Here is a 24,193-nt window from a genome sequence, read left to right on the forward strand (position 1 = left end):
ATGTAAATGAGCCTCGGTATTATTAATAATCTCACCAATAAAATTAAGTCATTTTCATCAAAATTACTCCTTCCGTTTCTTTTTTTCTTTTCTTGTTTCTAATGTCGGTACTGTTCATAACATGAGACAAATTACTAATTTACTTCTAATCTATAAAACTAAATATAGTCATGAGTGATCTTGTTAGATTCGTATTCACGAGTACTTTAATACGGTGAAGTTTTTATATTTAATGCTACTATGAAATTAAAGATATGAACGATCAAAAGTGTGTGTTGGCAAACGTGAAAAGTACAAACAGGAAAAATATTTAGAGACGGAGGGAGTAGTGTTTATTGTATGCCACTGTCACACGCAGGGGTGTTTCACCGAGGCTTAAAAGCTCGTTCGGTATTTGTAAGTTAAAACCACTTATTCGTACTGTTTGTGTAAAAGTCAGGAAACACTTAAAAGAAGCCGAGAATACTAGCTTTTGTTTCACGGCACTTTAATTATTTATAAGTTTTAACTTGTTTCTAACTTTTATTTCATTTTTTTACTTTAAATAATAAGCACTTGTTTTAAGTACACGCCGACCGACCCTAATAAGTTTTAACGGATGGTCTAGATCCACCAACCTTGCTTTTAAACGGACAGTTGACACGTGGCATCCACCTACTCTTCTGTAGTTTGTGAATTTAATTTCCTAATTACTCCATATTGTCACACTTCGACTGCAATGACATCAAAATAACACTTTTTTGGCAGAGCAAAAGTTAAAACAAGCAGTCGAGAAAAAATCTGAATTTTTTTTTCATATCGTGTAAAATATTTTAATTTAGAATGCCCGAGTATATCTTCCTGTAATTTTTTAAAACTGCAAATGTTCATGACAAATATTTTTAACTTCCCATATTTAAGTAGAATCTTTATTTATCGATAAAAAATCGGTTTTGATAAAATCGAGGTACATAAGTCAAATAATTCATGTAGATCTCTGTTTACCAACCATGATGTTTGACACATCAGAACTCATTAAACCAAACAGCACTACAGCAGTCATATACGCATATACATACAATATATACTTACACTACTGCTGTGACCTAAAGGAAAGCTAGAGCTGAAGGGGATTCGGAAATGGCTATGAGGTTATGGGCATCAAAGTCTGCTTCATATCTCAAGATTTCTGTGTTTAACAGGGGTTTTGCTACTGGTATGTATCAGCCCTTATTTTGCATTTGTATATATTTTTTGTTTTAGTATGGTTTTGTGTGTTTTGTTAATGAAAAAGGCTTGATCTGTGATTCTTGAATGTAAAGATCTGATTTTTATCGAGTGGGTCGGGGTTGTTTGTGTGTGTTGGTAGGTGTGTTGGTGAGTTGTTTAGTTTGTTTATGTGTATGGTTTGATGTAGGGTGGTGGCATACTCATTTTTTTATGCGTATGGGGGGAGAGGGAGGGAGGGTGGGAGAGGGCGAGGGCGAGGGCGAGGGCGAGGGGGAGGGGGAGGGGAGAGAGAGAGGGAGAGAGAGAGAGAGAGAGAGAGAGAGAGAGAGAGAGAGAGAGAGAGAGAGAGAGAGAGAGAGAGAGACTAGGGCAATTCTCGTGTTGATTATTTTTTAGAATCATAATGTTTAACTAGTTTGTCTATTATGTCCTGTAATCTCAGGCCTTAAATATTGTTATACAACTGTTGTAGTGAGAAGTTTTCAGGGATATTAGTTTTACTTTTTTTGAATTATAGTAGTATAATAGAGATCATTGGCCAACACAAGGAGACTTGTGCAGTTCATTGTTCAACTTTTTATTCTTTTTGAACGAAGTTTTGATTTGTGGCTTCTGTTAGGATTGTATCAGGCTTGTTTACTCCATCAAGTGATAACTTTTTGGTGTTTTACCCTTGCTAGTCCGACGGTCTTTCATTGGGATACTTGTTTCTTATAAATGAAACTGAGCAATGAAATGTGTAGACGAATCCTTATTAATTATGAACATACTAAGATGCACACATAATATAGAAGGGTGAATGCTGGGATTGTGTTAGTCAGTGTTGAGTCTGTTGACAGACTATTTTATTTCATACCGTTATAATATTGCAAATTTCACTGTCACGTTTCTCTATGTAATTGCTATCTTCCATGATCATATCTAACTGTGTCCACAGTTCGAAAATAACACATATGTTACTGTCAGGGGCGGATGGATGGTAGCTAATGGGAGGTCACGTGACCTACCATTTTTTTTTCAAATTTTTTTTATTTATACATATCACTTGGGTACAGGGCACTTGTATAATAATCTCGGCATCTTTTATTTACACAAACACAATGACACACGCACACCCTTTTCCTCCCTGCTTCAAATACCCAGCTTCTCGTCGATTGATTTCTTCACTCTAAATCTTCAAGTTGATGATATGATTCATCTCCAAAATTCTCCTCCATTATGCTCATGGTTTCAAATTTTTTAGAAATTGCAATTAGAAAAAGATTAAATAGAGACCACAAGGTGTTCGATAAAATGTCACAAAGACCGCAAGTCGTAGAGAACAATTGTAATTGTTTGAAACATTTTTTTTGCTTATTCTATAAATCAAGCTTTTTCTTAATTTAATCTACATGTGTTAAATTTGTGACACACCATTGTTTATATCCTGCATCCGCCACTGGTTACTGTCAGATCTGCAAAAGGACTTGCAGAATATCGTTTCTCTCTATATATTGATTTTATTTTTTTTGTCAGGTCTCTATATATTGATTTAATTTCATGGTATAACATCTGGCTTTTTTTCTGTTTACGTGTGTTACTGTTTGTTGCCTGAAATGATAATCTTTTTGAGAGTGCGTCACTGAAGGGTTGATGAAATTTGATATAGTTGATGAGATCATACAAAAGTTCTTATCGTAGGGGTAATTAGTTTCTGACTACTGCATTTACACGTATGAGTAGCCTCGACAAGTCTTCTTAAATATGCACATTTGCAATTTTGTATGTGTCTTATAGATATGACAGTAAAATGTTTTAGTGCTAGATGTATGAGGTCTGTTCTGCTTATATTACTTGTGATAGTATTATGTTGTTTTCCCATATAAATTCAGTCTTATGGATTTGACTAGAAAGCCACAGAAATGCATCATTTACAATTTTCTTCTCTATTTGTTTTTTACAATCGGATTTTCATTAAAGGTGGAATAATTTCAAGTATATCCCTAGACTATTCTAATCGGATTTGCCGCACATATTTTACCCTTGCAACCTTGCAGTCTTGAAAGATCTGAAGTATGCTGACTCACACGAATGGGTAAAGGTTGAGGGTAGTTCTGCTACTGTAGGTATCACTGACCATGCTCAAGATCATTTAGGGGATGTGGTATACGTCGAACTACCCGAACTAGGAACTGCTGTTACACAGGGAAGCAGCTTTGGTGCAGTTGAAAGTGTCAAGGCCACTAGTGACATCAATTCTCCCGTTTCTGGAAAGGTTGTTGAGGTTAACAAAGAGCTCGATGATTCCCCTGGTTTGGTGAGTCATTTGTAGCTAGCACACTGGTGTTCTTTTCAAGAACTTGACCTGCTAAATTAAATGTTATAAATCAGTATTATATACGTTCAATTCAAGTTGCATATCTTGAACAGGCATGTTGCTTAGTTAATCTGTACGATTTTTTTTGTTTACTTTTTAATGTATTTAGACTCATAGTGCTTCTATGTAGAGACACATAGAATTATAGTATACAACAGGAGCAAATACCCATCCATCTGGCTTCCTTATGTGTCAAGCTGATATTTGTAGAGATGTGGCAGCTAGAATATCTTTAGTAGGTAACTATTAGTAACCCTTTATGTCAAAAGCAAATTGCTCTCATAACACTATATAATGGAATTTTCGACTTCCGTTTTTGTAAATCATGATGTATATAATTGCAGAATGATTTTTTAATTTCTCATCATACTGTTAACTAGAATATTGCAGTTTTTGATGATTGTCGTATGCACCAAGCATGCCTTAGCAGTCAGTAGGGAACTGAAGTAAATTTGTGCTCTGTAACACCAGTCAGCCTCTCAAGCGTAGCTTTATATTCAGCATTATCTCATATCAGTACTTCCCATACCATCTATACAACTTACGATACATTGTTTAATTTATGCCTTCGTGGCGAAGTCCAGATTACATAGACTCTTAATTTGTTCAAATGTAATTTGCCACATCTAGATGCTTTCCATTGAAGTCTATCATTATTCTATAGCATTTACTATCCCTAATTTAATAGATGTTGGACAACGGTTTCTCTGATTTAGGTGAACGGAAGTCCATATGAAAAAGGATGGATCATGAAGGTGGAATTGAGCAACAATGATGAATTAAAAACTCTAATGGATTCGGACAGTTACTCAAAGTTCTGTGATGAAGAAGATGCAAAGCACTAGTGATCCATACACACGGTTGACTGGAGTTTTCAGATTTGTGCTCTACATCAAGCTTTAAATAGAAATTGAAAGAATGGTTTTCTGTATTGATGTTCTCCAGCAAACCAATTAGTTCAGGTGTACTGCTGTTTTTCTGAGCAACAAATTATCTTCAGATATTTTTCTCTACTTGAAGGGATATTTTATCCGGTTTTTGAGATAATTCACTAAGATCCAATTTTCACAATATTTATTTAATATATTGATTATGTTCTACAATTGCAGCAAAATCTCACCCATCCCCTTCTGAGATCAACTTTAATTGTTAGGCAAATGTTAAAAACATACTATAGAATATGAGTTTTGAATTACCAATCTAAAAAAGATTGCAAAAACAGTTGGCAGTGACCTACAATTGTATTTGATTTATTTTATTTTATTTTGAAAATTTGTATTTGATTTATTTAATGCAATGACTAAAATATGTTTCTGGCACTTATTTGCTAGAAAACTTTCTTTTTCGAACAACATTTTTAGCTTAAAAAATATTTTTACTTTTCAAGAAAAGAAGGTTCTTCATTTCTTTCAAAAAATTTTAGAAAAAACTATCACTCGAAATATTATTTTTCTAAATATAACTCAAAATATGTTAATATCAAATAATAATCTAATTTTTATATAATCATCTTTTTTTACCGGTGCACTGACCCTAATACGCGATATTTAGCCCCTAATACGCAATATTTAGTTGGTTTTCTACTTAAAATGCATGGAACACTTTCTAAATGTGCACAAAAACAGATATCCAAACAATACGATGATAGAAATTTCGATTATGACATTTAAATTCGTAGTTTCAACCATCCACATATCGAGACCCAACTAGATCAAAAGTCCTTATAGAGCAACTTCTAGCACATATCGAGACCCAACTAGATCAAAATCCTTATAGAGCAACTTCTGGGATAATATTTACGGGGATTATATATAACTCGTTACAAAATAACACACTTTGCCTTTCCAGCTTGGTCCCGGAGTTCACGCTCTGCTCTCTCTAAGCTCTCCCTTAGTTTAAGAATTTCATCACTTGATTTCATTTGAGCAGTCTGCGCCATCTTTTGGGCAATCAATCTCGCAGCCTTCTCTTCTGCCAGTTGCTGCTCAAGCCTAGCAGTGGTCTCTCTGACCTTCAACTCAACCTGTCAAAACAGTCTTGTGATCAATTTTTTTTTTTTAATAACTTATGTGCTAATTACTTAAACTTTCATCCAATATTTCCAATTGTTTCAAGTAATTATCTTCAACAGATATATATATATTATAAGTACCTACTTAGGTTTGTGAAGACTATTCTACAATAGTACACAAAATGATACTTTGCAATTTAATTGCCTGTAACACATAAGATTACCCATACTATTCTACTTTTTTAGTTATTCATAATATTTGTTTATCCACTCTTGTTCTCTTCGATACTCAAAAACAACTTATAATATTTCACTATCAATTACTGAAAGCGCTGAGCTGAGCACCAAATAAAATGATACAAGCAAGTAACAATGGTGGAGAAAATTGTAGTTAGAAATTGAAGATACCATTTCAGTTAATCGCTTAATAAGTTTTTCCTCATTCTCCTGCTTAGAGACTTCTGTCTGATTATGAAGCATCCTAGCTCCTTTCTGCAAGAGCAGTCAGTATTGTAGTCACCTTTTACATAGCAATAAATTAAAGCACCAGCATGAAAAGTTACCTTCATTTCAACGAATAACTCATCTGTATAAGGTTTGCCACCACTCTTTGCTACAACAAGGTTCACAAGAGAGATTAGCTCTTGAACTTGTTCATCTTTCTTTGTCCTGTCAGTCGTTCTATTATTGAAAAGGACCGCCCGATTCTCACATTGATTCAGAAGTTCCTGTAGTGGGTCAAATAAATATATCACTTGCATATTATCAAAGCATAAATTAGCTAAAAAAATATCAAACACATTTTCAATCAAATATATACCTTGAAAACCTATTTAATTATATAAAATTGATAAGAGGCAGGAATGAGGTAGAGCATGAGACGAGACATGCATGAAAGGGAGCAGAAGTACATCACTTTTTCCAACTAAAATTCACATACAAGTCACTATACTTGTGCATTTAAGTAGTAACACATAAAGGACCTTTGCTAGTTTCTGATACATCATTAACTCTGCTGCAAGATAAAAAAAAAAAGTTGTCTTGTAATCAGGAAATCCATTTGGTTTTAGTTTAATAGCGTATAACTAAGATAAGCTCTAAATCCGAGAAGAGTTGCTGCATGCACATAAATTTAAACTTCTAGCCTTCAAATTCACAGTAGTTTAGAACTTTAGAGGACCAAAGTAAGACATCACAGCACAATGCACATGGAGATCAAGAAGAGATAATAAAAATTTGAAGACATCACCTTATATGGAGATCAAAGAGATAATAAAATTTTAATTTGGTAGCTATCTTCCAAGCACTTCCTATGCACCTATATTAAGATCTCAAATCCAACAACATAAAGCAGAACTACAGCAAAAGAAAGGTGACCACAAAACAAGAAGTAGAAAAAGAAGCAAGTATTCTAATACTTGAGGTCAATGTTTAGATATGTCACAGCTTAAGACCACTCCACTACTAAGAACTAGTCCTAGGATTCAAATCAGATAATTAGACTTTTTTATATATCATTTATGGAAAAAAGAATGCAAAATAAGAGAGCGCAAAACAAAATGAGTGCCATGATAGTCAAGATGCAACATATTATGCATGTCTTTATTGTATCATAAACCGGTAATCTGCTAGACATACAGAAACATTGATAGGCAGCAGAAAATACCCTTAAAGGTTCAGGACAGTCACGACCTAGGTAATCTTCCAGAGTTTTTTCATTAAATTCTAGTTCATCCCCGCCAGTGAAAACAATTATCATGTAATCAGTTATTTTGTTCCCAAATAATGTCCTCAGGCTATTGACAGCTGCCGCTTCCTCTTTTGAAAAACGAGTCCGGACTGAAAGAACGACAAGAACTGCATGGATACCATCCTTGGCCATGTTGATACATTTAACAATTTCTTTGCCAATGAATTCGGTTTCAGCAGAAAAATCAAACAAACCTGCCATAGATATTGTGTAAGATTTAATAATTTCCAGGTCAATACATAGTTTCTTTTATATCAAATTCAGCACAAAGTAAAGTTTCTATCCTTGAAATTAGAGAATTTTAAACAATAATTCTGTACGCTTTAGTAGGGAGTTAAGAGTGTCGAACTGGACAATGAAAGGGAAACTGTACCAGGAGTGTCAATAACATTAAGAATCTGGCCGTCATATAATACAGTCCTTTGCATCTCACAAGTACGAGTAACGCCAGCAGAGTTTGCATCAGAAACAAATGCCTTCTTTTGCAAAATACTATTACCTGTTGCACTTTTGCCATTACCTGTACATCCAACTAAAACCAGAGTCCGAGGTCCACCAGAAGGAGAAGCCAACTCCCAATCATCATCAATTGAACTCCCACCCATGATAGAACCAAGTTATCTGAAAGAAGACACTCTAGCAAAACTTAAACCAGTAGGCTTCAACACATATATACAAATGATATATCGCCCAGAATATAAGGGCGTCGGTAACTTATTTTAGGGATTGTATCAAAGGGTCTTAATTCTTTTACATATTTAATCTAACAACACAAGTACAACTGAATTCGCTGTCAGCAAACACAAAACACGAAAAAGAGTCGACTTTAACACATTCAGTCAATAAAACCTTATCCTTTACGACCCTGACCACCGCAGATATCACTTAAAATCATCAACATCAATCAGCTAGTAATACACACTACTTACTAAACACTACTCCAATTCCAATCCAATCCCACATCAAAAAACCTACTCAGCACTTCCCCAACAACCAATTCATCCCCACCACTAATCAAATTCTATAAACCAAGTACCAATTCCCCTTCTGTGAAAAAACAAAAGCAGATGCTACATGCATACAAACTCAAAGAACACAAGCAAATTTTAACTAATAGCAACAAGAACAAGTTTCTACATCAATACCATGATCTAAAAGTATCATAATTCATAATCAAGTTCAAGTATTGACTGAATAATCTTTATAACCTGGTAAGATTAACATAGATTAAACACATGTATAGAAACAAGAAACAGATCACAAAGCATGGATCAAAACCCACCAAGATTAAAGAGTAGGCCAAGTAATTTAAAAGTATGGATGTGGGTTTTTACCTTAGATGTTGATACAGCTTTGAAACAGGGTCTCAGAGAGAGGATGAGAATAATAAACAGGGTTTAGGATATTGACTTTAATAATACATCTACGTATAATATAGTCGTGTAGACGTAGGATTTGTACAGTGTTTGTATTAAAGTCTTACACTTCTTTAAAAAATTTAAGTTGTTTTACTGATTGAAACTAGGGCATAGTTTTTTTTATTGTTTTTTTAGAATCTATACTATCTATACTATACTATAATAAGCCAACATGGGTATAATTTGTAGTCCAAGATTTTAGTTATATTTTTTGGTTTGGTACTCTCCTTTTGGTACTACAAGTCTACAAATGTAGAGTCTATTAGTATTACATTGTTAAACAGTTTCAAATACTAAAAACACTCATAACAAAATATTATCATATAATATTTCATTAAAAAAATTATAATGATGTTATAAATATACTATACTATAATAAGCCAACATGGGTATAATTTGTAGTCCAAGATTTTAGTTATATTTTTTGGTTTGGTACTCTCCTTTTGGTACTACAAGTCTACAAATGTGGAGTCTATTAGTATTACATTGTTAAACAGTTTCAAATACTAAAAACACTCATAACTAGAGCTGTAAACGAACCGAACTGTTCGGTAAGCTCGCTCGGTTCGGTTCGTGTTCGAGTTCGGTAAGCTCGTCCGATAAGCTTACCGAACACGAGTTCGGACAACATTTTCTGTCCGATAAGCTTAACGAACCGAACCGAACTTTTAGGGTGCTCGGTTCGTGTTCGGTTCGTTAAGCTCGTGTTCGTGTTCGGTTCGTTATGCTCGTGTTCGTTCGACAATATATAAAAAATATTTATAATATTATATGTAAATATAATATATAATATTTATATTTAGGTAATAATATTATTTTATAATTGTAGATTTATTTAAAATTGATATTGTATATGTTGTAAATATATAAATAAAATATTTGGGGTAATTTTTTTATTAAATTAATTTGAAAATAACCTGATTATTATTTTAAAATATACATTGTTCGCGAACTGTTCGTGTTCGGTTCGTGTTCGGTTCGGTTCGACATGTTCGTGAACAGTTCGTGTTCGGTTCAGTTCGTTACCGAACTCGAGTTTGGACATAAAAATTTGTTCGATAAAATTATCGAACATTGTTCGGTTCGTTAACATTTTGTCCGAGTTCGGTAAGAGTTCGTCCGAGTTCGGTTCGTTTACAGCTCTACTCATAACAAAATATTATCATATAATATTTCATTAAAAAAATTATAATGATGTTATAAATAAAATTATAAATATACAATTTTGAATATCCTTTTTTAACAACAACCTTCATATAACTTTTTTTAATTTTAACGTGTTCAATTTCAAGATAAACACGAACCATTACATAACCCTTTCTAGCTCTAATCTTAAAAGTTATTGTTGTCAAAAAAACCAGGATTACAAAATTACGTTGAAATTCGATTGATTAGATTACTAAATCTTTCAAAGGTATTACACGATCGGTTATGCTTGAAAAAGATTTGAATATTCTGATTTTTATTTTATTTTTAAATCCACGTGTAATAAATTCGGATTAAATATACTAAAATCCTGATATGAAAATATAGTCAGTTAAATAATATAATTTAATTAAAACTCAATCCATTAATACTAAAATATTAATAAAATGATGTTAAAATTTAAATTATAAATAATAAATTACGAACTATATATCCGCCCGTGCTTGGCACGGGTTAAAGGCTATAGCATAAATTTTGATTTCGGATTGACCGAATGGAGTAAGAGATTTCATCCAAATCGAGATTCTGCATTAATACCTGAAAAAATAGTGACTCAAAATAAAAATATATTTTATTTTCCCATAACTTCATTTATATTATTTTTCATTTTTGACAAAATTTTTAAAATGTATGTAAAATATAATTATATTAAATTTTAATAAAAAAAATATATATACACACATTATTATTGTCAAAAATTATAAAACCGAGTTTTATATGCACCTAAAAGAAATGACAAAAATAAAGTGAACAATATAAGTAGGAAGGAGGTGTAATCAAAATAAATATCCTCCTAATTTTTCAAATTAGTTTATATCGAAATAATATTAAATATTTTAAATAATAAAAAATATAAATTTATAAGTATATTATATTATATATATAATATTTCGTAAAAGTTTAAGTTATCGAAAAGTGATCGGACTTTTTCACCCGATCAAATTTGAGTTAACTCATGGTTGGAAACTTGTTACCTGTAGCTTAGTATTTGGGAATTGAATTTGGCCAAGTCAAAATGGAAACTTCCGGTCTCAATTCTTCCGGGAATCGAATTCGAATCGAATTGTCGAATTTAATTTTTTACTTTTTCTAATCAAATATTTTTGTCAAGTTGTCAAATCTGATTCTCTGCACTGCTAAGTGTCAAATTAGTAGCAGAGAAGAAGGGCACTGTGGAGATATTTCATATTCATGCGCGGTCTTTTACCGTCTTATTTATCATTTACTAGCTGAAGAATCAAGAGAAAAGAAGAAAATGCGACAAACTAGTGAGAAATGATAAGATTTGAATGTTCAATACATACTATTAATAACTTGGACCACAACAAGCCTTACTTCTTGAAGCCTTGGTTGGGGATTGACCATTTGCTATAGTTGTGTTACAACAAGCGGTCCTTGGTTTGATAGACAATTTGCTCTGCTCTTCTTCTGATGCTGATAATCTGATGGGGGTTGAAGAAGTGTTAGTTTTGTTAGGATTCAGAGGCATTGAGGCAAGTCAAGTGTCAAGGGGTGAAGCCAAGCCAGGTCCAAGCTCAGGTGCCTGAGGACGCTTATCTCCATGGTTTGGGAGTTTTTAAGAATTAGCTTTTTAAATCTTTATGATCTGGGTGTCTAGGTTTTGGCTGCATAGTTCTCAGTAATTTTTATAGGTTTTTAGTTTTAGCTATGCAGTGCCCTCCTTTTGGTCTTTGTAGGATCCTCTGAAAATTTTTTATATAAATTCGCTATTCAAAAAAAAAAAGAAAAAAAAGCAAGGCTCATGTAAAAACCAAGTATACATTTGATGGAATCATATGAGAGTTTAGCTTTTGCTAAAACTCGACAAGTTTCTCGAAAACTCGCTGCGGATACATAACTTTGTTCCTCATCTATACACTGTGTTTCACAGTTGCTCAGTCCTTGTTGGAATATTTTCATTTTGAGTATCAATTTGAGTGAGTCTCGGCTACGTGTTCGTGGCAGGTTATGCTTGGATTATGTTCTTTTCTGAGAGAGTTTTCCGATGCATGTTTATTCATTCAAAACAACTAAGGAATAGATGAGTTGTGATGATCCAAAGTTGCTTCCTTGCTATTGAAAAATTGAAGAGGAAATCTTAAGTTCCAATTTGTTTTGATAAAGAACATTTAAAGGTTTATATAGCAAGACATTTTGGTAGTGTCTAAATGTGTTGCTCATGGGTTGACTATGATTTAAAAATATTATGCTGTTAATATTTTAGATTGTTGAAATAGAATATATCAATTCAATATGGTAATAAATGATGTGCAATTTTTTTAAAACTAACTAATTAAGATAGAGTTTGCTCTCTAAAACTAACTACTACTAATTAAGCCTCGTTTGGTTGGATGTAAACCAAAACTGTAACTTGAACTTTCTTGGAACTGATCTAAATTATCATGTTTGGTTTTATAATTTTTTTATTTAAACTATGTAACTCATATTTTCTGGATATCAAAATTTCAATTATATAATTACAAGCTTATGTAAAAAAAACACATCAGACATAGGTTTTGGAGTTCCATGATAAATGGATATTTTAACTCAAAATCTTGTCAATTACATGCCATTATCATTTTATCATAGTTTCTTTAACATTGCTAAACATATGAATCTAATGATCAGTAAGAAAGAAGACCCCTAATATATTTTGAATTATATAATATAAAAATAATATTTTGGATAAGATTTAATAGTGAAATTTGTGACAACTTGCTGTAAAAGTATTTAAATAATATTTTAGATATAAGGAAACCTGCCTCTTCTCAAAATAGCTTTTCAGCTAAAAAATTGTCATTAGGAAAATTATTCTTAAATTTAATTAACAATTTTACATCTGAAAAAAATTTGTTATTCTGTCACAACAACGATAATGACAAACGAGCCTAGTCTCGTATATTAAATTTTTTGCGCTAAAAACTGTCACTGCTCACTCCTTATTTTTGTGTATTTTTTAAATTTTCTGTGCTCAGCAACTATCAAGTTAAAGTAGAATAGAGCACGACTGGATAGTTGATTGGCGAGTTTATCATTTATTGTTCAGGGACAACGGGATTCGACTCTGACTGAATTATTGAAACATATATTAATTTGTAAGATATATAAACGGGCATTGTTAAATTATTGAACACCCCATAGAAAAGTTTAACTGTAATATTACTCACTGTCCTAAATTATTTAAAAACAGTGAAAAGATCACTGTCTGTGCAAGTAAAGTATGGTATACAGCACTATACACACAGACCCTTTACTCCCTCCCCTTTGTCCGCTACGTGCACGTTCCACACACGCGCAGATCATAAATCAGCTACTGCAATTATGAATCAACGACCCAGATCAAAATCACCCACCTCTTCATTCTTCACTCGTTCTTCCCCGTATGTAAAAACCCTAACTATATTCAAGATGGGTCGAAAAGCCTTTTTGAAGCCAACCCTGTTGTTCACTATCTTGTTTCTGCTAGCCCTTTTCGCCTTTTTGAGTATCAACACTTCGAGGTATGATTCTGAACCGACCCATTTTGAAATTCAAGAAAAAGGGTTGAAAATTGATGGGGGGTTGGGTGTGAAAAAGGTTAGGGTTTATATGTATGATTTGCCTAGGAGGTTTACTTATGGGGTTATTGAGAGCTATGCAAAGGCTAGGAATGGAGATTTGTTGAAGCTGAAGTACCCTGGGAATCAGCATCCTGCTGAGTGGTATATTTTTGATGATTTGAACCGGGTCGGGTCGGAGAGGGTCGGGTCTCCGGTGGTCCGGGTCATGGATCCGGATGAGGCTGATTTGTTCTATGTGCCCTTCTTTTCGTCTTTGAGTTTGGTGGTGAATCCAATTAGGCCAGCTGGGACGGTGGGGCCCAGTGTGGTGTATAGTGATGAGGTGATGCAGGAAGGGTTGGTTGAGTGGTTGGAGGATCAGGTATATTGGAAGAGGAATAATGGGTGGGATCATGTTTTTATTTGTCAGGATCCTAATGCTTTGTTTAAGGTGGTTGATAGAGTGAAGAATGGGGTGTTGTTGGTTTCGGATTTCGGGAGGTTGGGCCGTGATCAGGCTTCGTTGGTTAAGGATGTGATTTTGCCTTATTCGCATCGGATTAATACGTTTAAGGGTGATGTTGGTGTTGAGAATCGAAAATCTTTGTTGTTCTTTATGGGCAATCGTTATCGGAAGGAGGTAATTATTTTTAGTAAGAAATGTTTTATGCTTTGTATATTGTTGCGTTTTGAACTGTTAATTTCGTCCGCTTTAGATTTGTGATCAGGTTTAAGGAATGAACTTTTATGAAGCTCATTGGATTGATATTGGATTGTGATTGTGATGTGTAGCAGTGGACTTCAATTTAAGTAGGAAATGCTTACCTTTCTCAAATGATGATCGTAATGCAAATAGGTCATTAACGTGGCAATATACTGCAGTTAGTTGAGTCTAGGAGATTTGATTTTTGTGTTTTTAATTATGCACATGTAGTTTTGCTAGGGTGCTGCGAGAATAATGGTGCAGATAGAGTAGATGGTAAATGTTTATTTGTACAAGTAAAGACTAAGACTATCAGATGATGTAATTTGGGCTGTTATTGCATGCTCACTGTTATGGGTTCTGAGTCCAACTTCCAAGACCATGAATATGTTCAATGTAGCATGCCAAAGTTGATGCATAGGAGTAGTTGTGGAAGTAATCTTTCCTATATCAATATGAATACTTCTGGTACATTCACTACCTTTTATCGAAGAGGTAAAGTGGTTTCTATTAACTAATTCCTAATGAAAGAACTTTTAAATCAAGTGTTTGTCAAACTTTGCACCTGTATATTATGACATTATGGATGCAAAAGATATGTCATCTGTGAGATTATACATAATCAAAATTAGTATCACAATGATGTCCAAGCATGCGGAAGAACTCTATGAGGCCATGTGATCTTGGAGAACTTCTACGATGCCATGTGATCTAGGAGAACTTCTATGATGCCATATTATATGTTTTTGTGGTATTGAAAGATATTAGTAATTGTAGTGATCTTTCTTAATTTATGGATGACAAATTTGGTTTCAGTATACTTATACTGCTAGATGAGTAGCCTAGTTTTATTTCATCCTTTCAAAGTTTTTATTTTTGTTCCTGACTCCTGTTAGATTGCTGGACTGTATGCTTTTGTGCATGTTTTCATTTGAGCCTTTTTTTCTCTGAGTTTTTTTTTATGCATGTTCAACCATAATTGCATACTAATGCTATTGACATTTAGGGAGGAAAAATTCGAGACATGCTTTTTAAATTACTTGAAAATGAAAGAGATATTGTTATAAAACATGGTGCACAATCAAGAGAGAGTCGGCGTATGGCTACACAAGGCATGCATACTTCAAGATTCTGTTTACATCCGGCTGGTGATACTCCATCGGCATGTCGACTCTTTGATGCTATTGTGAGCTTGTGTGTTCCAGTTATAATTAGTGACTATATTGAGTTACCTTTTGAAGATGTCATAGACTACAGGAAGATTGCTGTCTTTGTGGATACAAAATCTGCTGTAGAGCCAGGTTACTTGCTGAAGTTGCTCCGGAGTATTAATGCTGGGAGAATTTTGAAGTACCAAGAAGAGATGAAAAAGGTATGTCCTACATGTGGGTTTTTGTGTAGATATCAGTTTTTATGTATCTTCTGCCTGTTAGTTCTGTATGATGTAGTTAATTGTAGTTACACTTTTGAACAATTGGGGGTTAAAAAAAAGTAAAGGTGTCTTGTAAAGGGGCTAAAAAACGGGCCTGTGCATTTTGTAATATTTTGTAAATAGGCAAAAGAGGTGTTTTACCTTTTTATTTTGGAATTTCCAAGTGATGAACACAAGGTTTCATAGAAAATGGTACAACATGCACCATGTATAAATTAATGTTTAATTTCCAATTATGTAGACCACTGCTTGCTTGGTGTATATAAATGTTCACCGCAACACATGTATGTTTGAATTGCATGATATAACTAACTATCTCAGTTGGCTCTCGCATATTTTTGGACTGCTTTCGGAGTACATCTACATGACCTTTAGTTTGTACTACATCTATTTAGGGATAAGCTTATAGTAAACAACACTTTTGATATTTAAGGAAAATGCATATTGTCCCTCCCAAAACTGTTGATGCCTAATCTTTGATTAGTTTTGATTTTGTTGAATCAAAAGTCGGTATATTTTATTCCTGCAACTCACCATAGAGCGAACATATTCTGATCAACTCGATGACATTTTGTTTTGTAAATTAGGTGAAACATTACTTTGAGTACGAGGATCCAGATGGAACCGTCAACGAGATCTGGCGCCAAGTCTCCTCGAAACTCCCTCTGATTAAACTGATGATCAATCGTGACAAAAGGCTTGTAAAGAGGGAGTTGACTGAACCAGACTGCGCATGTATGTGCTCGAACCAGACAGGAATCCATACCACGTAATGATGCTCCTGATATAAGAATATTCCACATTGCTCACAGACTATCAGTGAATTTTTTTAATATATCTGGTTGAGAGGGGTGTTCGTCGGAATCTTTCTTAATTACTCAAATCAGATGGGGTTGATGATTAAATCCTGTTATTCGCACTTATTCTTTGGGTACTTGCTGATGCCCGACAGAGAGCAACTAATTAGTACACTCTACAGAGGTCTTTTTTGAAATTACATCCATTGTTGTTATGTAGTTCATGCTCCACCTGGAGATGTTTATCTCATATCTGTAACCAATGTAGTTAAAAGTTTGCATTTATTTTTGTAACTATTACTCAGTTGTACATGGAAATAGAAAGTGAAAAATAATCCTCTTCTACGGCCTCCTTGCTCCTTGATTGCAATACTATACATGTTAGTTAGAGCATCTCAAAAAATTAAATTTGTTGAGTTTGTAACATATTTTGTTTCGACGATATGCTGTTTTAATATGGTTGAAGTGATATTTTTGATATGTCAAACTCATTTTCTAGTTAAAAAGTTTTTCATAGTTGAAGTTGATGATATTTGATCCAGCAGTCAAATGTCAAGTAGTCGAGATCTAAAAAAAAATCCAAATTTGAATTATTCAATTGACCAAAATTTCAATTCCAATATGATCTACGTCCAAATTACTATTTATATATTATATTATATAAATAATTTATTTAATCTTAAATTTAATGTTTAACAATTATGGATTATTTTTATTATATTTGATAAATTAATTAAATTAAAAGATAAATTTTTCAATATACGTAAATAACATAAAAGTTTAATACCTAGTTACCGAGGACATATTCATTTCATTAATTAATAAATAATTGTTTAATTTATTAAAAAATTGATTAATGAATTAATGAATTGTTAAAAAAAATTTCTTTATTGATTAGAGGGGAAAATATAACATTAAATAATTTATTATAGCAATTATTGATGGAACCAAACCAGTTACTATATTATATACATATCCTTATAATCTGATAGAATCTTTAAACGATGCAGATGCAGTATATTGTTATAAATTATTTATTTCAACTATACTAATGTAAAAGTTTACTGATCATCAAATCTATATAAAATTTAAAGCTGCATATATTTTAGTGCATCTTTTTCCGTAGTCACAAAAATAAAAGGATTTGTCTAGTGTGTGCTCATGGGGATACGATAAGCATCAAATTCTATAATTTTGGTGGATTTTGATGAGTGTGGTTGGTGAATTTGCAGGCGTTCACCATTATAAAGAAGGATGAGCCAATCAAAAGCCAGCATACTTATAAAATTTGGTGCTCAGTGTGTGCCCATAAAAAAACCTAAAATAAAAAATCATAAAAATCGGTTTGAAGGCTAGGACTTGACACAGAAAAAAAAGTAATAGGAAAATACATTTTCTTCTCGGTAAATATGTTTTGAGGCCCAAGAAAACTTAAAATCCACGCATAGCACTATAGCAAACGAGTACATATAGAAAAATAGTAGAAAAGAAATACTAACAGTTAAAATCTTGGTAAATCTCATCTGGGTTTTGACTAGGGTTATGAATTTATAGAATCTGCAGCCTATCCTATATCTCACCATCTCATTGTGGCGTCGCAGTGCTTGAGGCACTTCACTTTCTCAAAGGCATTTTCCAACACATATATATTTAATCGAAGGTATATATATTCAGCCCTTTTGCTTGTTCTTGATTAACAAGTAGTTGATTTTATTTGTGTTTTAGTGTTGTTAAATGTTCTTGGTGAGTTCTTGAATAAAGATTGGATTATTTTGCAAAACCCATGTTAAAGATTGTGTGTTTTTTGCTTGAATTGATGATTATATATGTGTTTTGATGTTATTAGTGAAGTATGCATCTACCCTGTTACCTGTTCTTTATAAAACAAGTAGTAGCTTCAATTTGTGTTTATTGTGTTCTTGTATGTCTTGGTGAGTTCTTGAATAAAAAGTGGATCTTTTTAGCAAAACCCATGATAAGGATTGGGTCCTTTTTACTTGGATTGATGAATCAGATGTGTTTTGATGTCGGTGGTGATGTATATATCAACCCTTTTACTTGTTCTTTATTAAACAAGTAGTAGCTTTACTTTGTGTTTATGATCTTCTTGTATGTTCTTGAATTAAAATCTAGTATTTATACGAAACCCATGTTATCTTTTTTACTCAATTTACTGATTTTAATGTTTTAATGTTGTTAGTGATGTATGCATTTGGCTTTTCAGAATGTGTTTCCAAAGTTCTTGGATGTAGCAGTTTTTTGGTCTTTATAATTGTTTCTTTTGTATATTTGGTATTTATGTTTGCATTTTTTACAGAACTCAATAAAAAGATTGCATGTTATCTCTCATATTGTTGATTTATTGATGTGATTTGTTGTTGACAGTGATTTAAGAGGGTTCTCAGAATATGAGTATTTGTAGTTGTACTTAAACTCATTTATTTTTTAATCATCTAAGTAATAGGTTTTACTTGGTTCTTTTATGTTCTTGTTGAATTATACATCAAAACCTTTCTTGTGCAAAAACCGTCATGAAGATTGTATTTTAACTTTTGTTACTGAATTTATATGTGCTTTTTCGAATTGGGCCAAGTATAATTTTGTCTTTGTATTTTTTTTGTATGCTCTCAACAAATCTTTGAATATAAAGTCAGCTTCCGTACCAAACACATGATTAAAATTACATTGTTCTGATGTTGTTTACCGATTTTTGATGTTATTACTGCTCAAATGGGTTTCTGGTTTCCAAATCTTTATAGCTTTCACAAAAAATTCTGACGTAAAAGCTTCACTTTGCCTTAGTTTCTTGTATATTTTAATTAAATTTTTGAGCAAAAATCAGTTATAGTACAAAACCCATTGTAGTGATTATCCTTGACTCAAATTGCTGATTTTTGATTTGTTTTTGTGTTTATAGTGATGTGTACAAAATTTTTATAGTATTTGAATCTTTAAGCTAATGTATTAATTATAATTACTCAGAGTTGTGTAATTTTTAAATTGTAATTTTAATTTTATATTGCTATTAGGTTTTGTCAGCTTTCTGGTGAGACTCTGCTAAAAGATATGGATTCTGGAAAGAGCTTTGCTAGGAGAGACAAACTTTTGGAAATTGAATCACAAGTTCGAAAGTTATGGGAAGAGAATGATGTTTTCCGGGCTGAAGCTGGAGCAGAACCACCCAAGGAGGGGGAAAAGTTTTTTGGTAACTTCCCTTTCCCCTATATGAATGGGAACTTGCATTTGGGCCATGCTTTTTCTCTCTCGAAACTTGAGTTTGCTGCTGCCTTTCATAGGCTAAGAGGTGCTAATGTCTTATTGCCATTTGCTTTTCACTGCACTGGAATGCCAATTAAGGCCTCAGCTGATAAACTTTGTAGAGAGGTTCAGAAATTTGGCAATCCACCTGTGTTTCCTGATGTAGCAGAGGAGGCGCCGAAGGAAGTGGCATTAAAACCCGAGGAAGTTGAGGGTGCACCTGATAAGTTTAAGGGTAAGAAGTCAAAAGCAGTGTCAAAAGCAGGCGGCGATAAGTATCAGTGGGAAATTATGAGAAGTTATGGGCTTTCTGATTCTGAAATTTTGAAGTTTCAGGATCCTTATTATTGGTTAACGTATTTCCCTCCTCTTGCTGTTGAAGACCTCAAGAGTTTTGGGTTGGGCTGTGATTGGAGGCGTACATTTATCACAACCGATATGAACCCATTTTTTGACTCCTTTGTTAGGTGGCAGTTGTTAAAATTGAAGGGCATGGGAAAAGTTGTGAAGGACTTGAGATACACTATTTACTCTCCATTTGATGGCCAGCCCTGTGCTGATCATGACCGAGCTTCAGGTGAAGGTGTTAATCCTCAGGAGTATACTCTTATCAAAATGGAGGTTGTGTCACCGTTCCCCCAGAAATTAGGAGCTTTGGAAGGTAAAAAAGTTTATCTTGCAGCAGCGACACTGAGACCGGAGACGATGTATGGGCAAACAAATTCTTGGGTGCTGCCTGATGGAAAGTATGGCGCATTTGAAATCAATGATGAAGAGGTGTTCATTTTAACTGAAAAGTCGGCCCGTAATTTAGCATATCAGAGATTGTCGCGAGTTCCACAGAAGCCGACTTGTTTGCTAGAGCTGACTGGTCATGATTTGATTGGTTTGCCTCTGAGGTCTCCATTGGCCTTTAATGACATCATATACTCTCTCCCCATGATGTCGGTTCTCACTGACAAGGGTACTGGAATAGTTACTAGTGTTCCAAGTGATTCTCCTGATGATTTTATGGCCTTGCAGGACTTGAAATCGAAACCAGCTTTTAGGGCCAAATTTGGTGTTAAAGATGAATGGGTTCTACCATTTGAAATCATTCCTATAATCCACCACCCAGATTTCGGAGATAAATCTGCTGAGAAAATCTGTACGGATATGAAGATTCAGAGTCAGAATGATAGAGAAAAGCTTGATGCTGCAAAGAAGATTATCTATAAGGGTGGGTTTTATGAAGGAACTATGGTTGCCGGGGAATATGCTGGCTTGAAAGTCCAGGATGCTAAGAATTTAATTAAAAACAAGCTGTTAGATATTGGTCAAGCTGTTATTTATAGCGAGCCGGAGAAGAAGGTGATGTCCAGATCAGGAGATGAATGTGTTGTTGCTTTGACTGATCAGTGGTACATTACTTATGGAGAAGAAAATTGGAAGAAGGATGCAGAAAGATGCTTGGAGGGGATGAATCTCTTTTATGATGAAACTCGTCATGGTTTTGAGCACACACTGGGTTGGCTAAATCAGTGGGCTTGCTCTCGTAGTTTTGGTCTTGGGACTCGTATTCCTTGGGACGAGGAGTTTCTTGTGGAGTCTTTATCTGATTCAACGCTTTACATGGCATATTACACTGTATGCCATTTGTTACAGGGAGGGGATATGTATGGTGCTGATACATCTTCAGTAAAACCAGAGCAGCTGACATATGAGGTTTGGGATTTCTTGCTATGTGATGGGCCGTACCCTAGTTCATCAAGTTTATCACCATCTCTTCTTGATGAGATGAAGAAGGAGTTTAAGTATTGGTATCCATTTGATCTCAGAGTTTCAGGCAAGGATCTTATCCAAAATCATCTGACCTTTTGCATTTATAACCACACAGCACTCATGCCCAAAAATCACTGGCCTCGAGGTTTCAGATGCAATGGACACCTTATGCTGAATTCAGAGAAAATGTCAAAGTCCACCGGAAATTTTAGGACCTTGCGACAAGCAATCGAAGAGTTCTCAGCTGATGCTACCAGGTTCTCCCTTGCTGATGCTGGGGATGGGATGGACGATGCCAATTTTGTTTTCGAAACTGCTAATGCTGCTATTTTGAGGTTGACTAAAGAGATTACATGGATGGAAGAGGTTCTTGCTTCTGAATCAACATTGCGAGTTGGTCCTCCTTCTTGCTATGCAGACCATGTTTTTGCCAATGAGATCAATATTGCTGTGAATATGACTGAGAAGAACTACAAAGATTTAATGTTTCGTGAAGCTTTGAAAACTGGATTTTATGATCTTCAAGCTGCTAGAGATGAATATAGGCTTTCCTGTGGCTCGGCAGGAATGAACCGTGATTTGTTGTGGTGGTTTATGGATGTTCAAACAAGGCTGATCACTCCTATTTGCCCGCATTATGGTGAATATGTGTGGAAGGAGCTGTTGAAAAAGAATGGGTTTATTATTAAAGCAGGATGGCCAGAAGCTGGGTTACCTGATCCAACTCTTAAAAGGGCCAACAAATATTTGCAAGATTCTATTGTCACAATGAGAAAGCTTCTTCAGAAGCAAGCATCTGGTTCAAAGAAAGGTAAAGCAAATGCATCAAGTCAAAATAAACCTACCGTTGGCCTAATATTTGTGAATGAGCAATATGATGGATGGAAAAGAGAATGTTTGAACATCCTTCGAGACAAGTTTGACAGCGGAACTTGTACTTTTGCTCCAGATCAAGAGATCTTGAAGGCATTGCAGGAGAGTTCTGTCGGCAAGGAAGGTAATTTTAAGCAGACTCAAAAGCTATGTATGCCTTTCATGCGATTCAAGAAGGATGAGGTTGCTGCTGTCGGTGTTCAGGCCCTTGACCTGAAGTTACCATTTGGTGAAATCAAGGTCCTTGTGGAGAATCTTGAGTTGATCAAACGACAATTAGGACTTGAAAAAGTTGAAGTCCTATCTCCTACAGATCCTGATGCTATTACAAGGGTTGGTCCAAATGCATCCTTGTTGAAGCAAAATCCGCCATCCCCTGGAAATCCGACTGCTATTTTCTTAAATGAGTGATGTTTAGAATTTTACATTTGTCTCTGATATCTAGACTTGATTTCAGTTTCTTCTCAATTTAGCAAAAGTTCTGTTCTTGAACTTTTTGCGGTCTTGATATTGTAGATTGTTTCTAATCTATATGATAAACTGTGTTTTCTTACTGGGGTTTACACTCAGTTTCTATTTTTGATGCAAAAGCGACTATATATAATTACAAAGTATTGAATGCTATATGAAATTGAAAATGGTGGTAGCAGCTTTATTTTTTATTCGTGAGAAAGTATTCTACTTGGGGGCTATTCAGGCTACAATTTACATCAGCAATGTCTAATCTCTCTCCAGACGAGAGTGATTTTCTTCTTCACAGATCCTACAAATGTCCAGCGGTGTTACGTGCATCTCTCTAAACATGGAAACAAGGTGCGTTACTTCTATGTTTGATTGTGTTAAATTACTGCTGTTTGATTAGATGTACTTCGTTTATGAATTTGGTACTATAGAAGTTTTGCTTTGTTATGAATTTAGTACCATGTCATTTAGTTTGGCCTATAATAAATGTTATGCATTATGGAGTTGGGATTTATATTTTATGTTGCTCTAGTAAGAATCTCCATTGTTATGATAACTGCTAAAAGTCAGATAGTTGTCCTGCTTAGCTTAGTTGGATATGCATCGGTTTCGTTGTTATGTTGTTCTGTCAGGACTGCTACTGTCATCACTCCAATATATCAGTTTTGCTATTTTAACTTGGCGTGTAATTTCCGGAAATCGTTATATGAGAATGACATGAGTAAGTATAGGTAGATCATGATGTCTGTGTTTTGGTTGACTGAAGTTAACTGCATTGGCTCTCAGGTGCTGCAATTGTTGCATGCTGTATCTGTGTATCAGACTTATTTTATATATATAAATTTCACGTGTATGTAAGCAAGTGCGAGTTTAAAGTATATGGTATATGAATACATAGGGAGAAAGGCAAGTCAGTTTTGACTATGATATATGAAATTGAGGAGAACTAGACAAGAATATATCTTTCTGTGATAATTATATTTTGAAAACTTATCTTTATGTTTTTTACTTGCATTGCGATTAATAGGTTTATCTTTGAATTTTTTTTTTTTTTTTTTGTGGTTTTATCATGAGTGCTATTTTTATCATGAGTTCTATAATTTTGAAGAGAAGCCAATTGAGGAAAATGCAATAACCACGAGCTTTTTAGGAAGTGAAAATAGATTCACCGAAACCGCGTAACTGATTCCAATCAGATTACTTCTTTAAATATATGATTTTGCATTACACACAACTAAAGGGGTTTTACCATTTTGGCCAAATCTTCAAGTATGTTAATCTCTGTAGTAAACCAGGCAGAGTTAACAGGCTAGCAGCTTAAGTTACCTTTAGTACAAATGGCATCTAAATGTTGCTTGTGCAGACAGCATTCTTCACCTTAAAGTTGCCCAAAGCAGTTCAACATCTTTTCGAAATTT

The 24,193-nt window shown here is 34.1% G+C and overlaps 4 protein-coding genes across 5 annotated transcripts; 3 read left to right on the plus strand and 1 right to left on the minus strand.

Moving 5' to 3' along the window:
• The first annotated feature begins 1,006 nt into the window (after positions 1 to 1,006).
• LOC108207247 (glycine cleavage system H protein 2, mitochondrial) lies at positions 1,007 to 4,636 on the plus strand. Its single transcript, XM_017377715.2, has 3 exons — positions 1,007 to 1,195; positions 3,246 to 3,505; positions 4,282 to 4,636. The coding sequence occupies exons 1-3, from the start codon at positions 1,120 to 1,122 to the stop codon at positions 4,408 to 4,410; spliced, it is 465 nt and encodes a 154-aa protein (XP_017233204.1). The 5' UTR covers positions 1,007 to 1,119; the 3' UTR covers positions 4,411 to 4,636.
• A 571-nt stretch (positions 4,637 to 5,207) lies between these two features.
• On the minus strand, positions 5,208 to 8,802 carry LOC108205288 (immune-associated nucleotide-binding protein 9). 2 transcript variants are annotated; one of them, XM_017375188.2, is made up of 6 exons: positions 8,661 to 8,802; positions 7,700 to 7,947; positions 7,243 to 7,520; positions 6,140 to 6,304; positions 5,985 to 6,068; positions 5,208 to 5,588 (listed from the first exon to the last, which is right to left on the minus strand). In XM_017375188.2, exons 2-6 carry the CDS (start codon positions 7,929 to 7,931, stop codon positions 5,385 to 5,387), a joined length of 963 nt encoding a protein of 320 aa, XP_017230677.1. In that variant the 5' UTR covers positions 7,932 to 7,947; positions 8,661 to 8,802; the 3' UTR covers positions 5,208 to 5,384. The 2 variants fall into 2 exon arrangements, with proteins under 2 accessions (XP_017230677.1, XP_063942093.1); XM_064086023.1 differs by lacking the exon at positions 8,661 to 8,802 and adding an exon at positions 8,535 to 8,645.
• Positions 8,803 to 13,158: 4,356 nt separating this feature from the next.
• LOC108205180 (probable arabinosyltransferase ARAD1) lies at positions 13,159 to 16,771 on the plus strand. Its single transcript, XM_017375005.2, has 3 exons — positions 13,159 to 14,129; positions 15,199 to 15,564; positions 16,212 to 16,771. The coding sequence occupies exons 1-3, from the start codon at positions 13,272 to 13,274 to the stop codon at positions 16,395 to 16,397; spliced, it is 1,410 nt and encodes a 469-aa protein (XP_017230494.1). The 5' UTR covers positions 13,159 to 13,271; the 3' UTR covers positions 16,398 to 16,771.
• Positions 16,772 to 17,895: 1,124 nt separating this feature from the next.
• On the plus strand, positions 17,896 to 22,866 carry LOC108193733 (leucine--tRNA ligase, cytoplasmic). Its single transcript, XM_017360540.2, has 2 exons — positions 17,896 to 18,081; positions 19,451 to 22,866. The coding sequence occupies exon 2, from the start codon at positions 19,488 to 19,490 to the stop codon at positions 22,722 to 22,724; it is 3,237 nt and encodes a 1,078-aa protein (XP_017216029.1). The 5' UTR covers positions 17,896 to 18,081; positions 19,451 to 19,487; the 3' UTR covers positions 22,725 to 22,866.
• The last annotated feature ends 1,327 nt before the right edge of the window (positions 22,867 to 24,193 follow it).

This window comes from Daucus carota, chromosome 1 (genome assembly GCF_001625215.2).
Source record: "Daucus carota subsp. sativus chromosome 1, DH1 v3.0, whole genome shotgun sequence".
NCBI lineage: Eukaryota > Viridiplantae > Streptophyta > Magnoliopsida > Apiales > Apiaceae > Daucus > Daucus carota.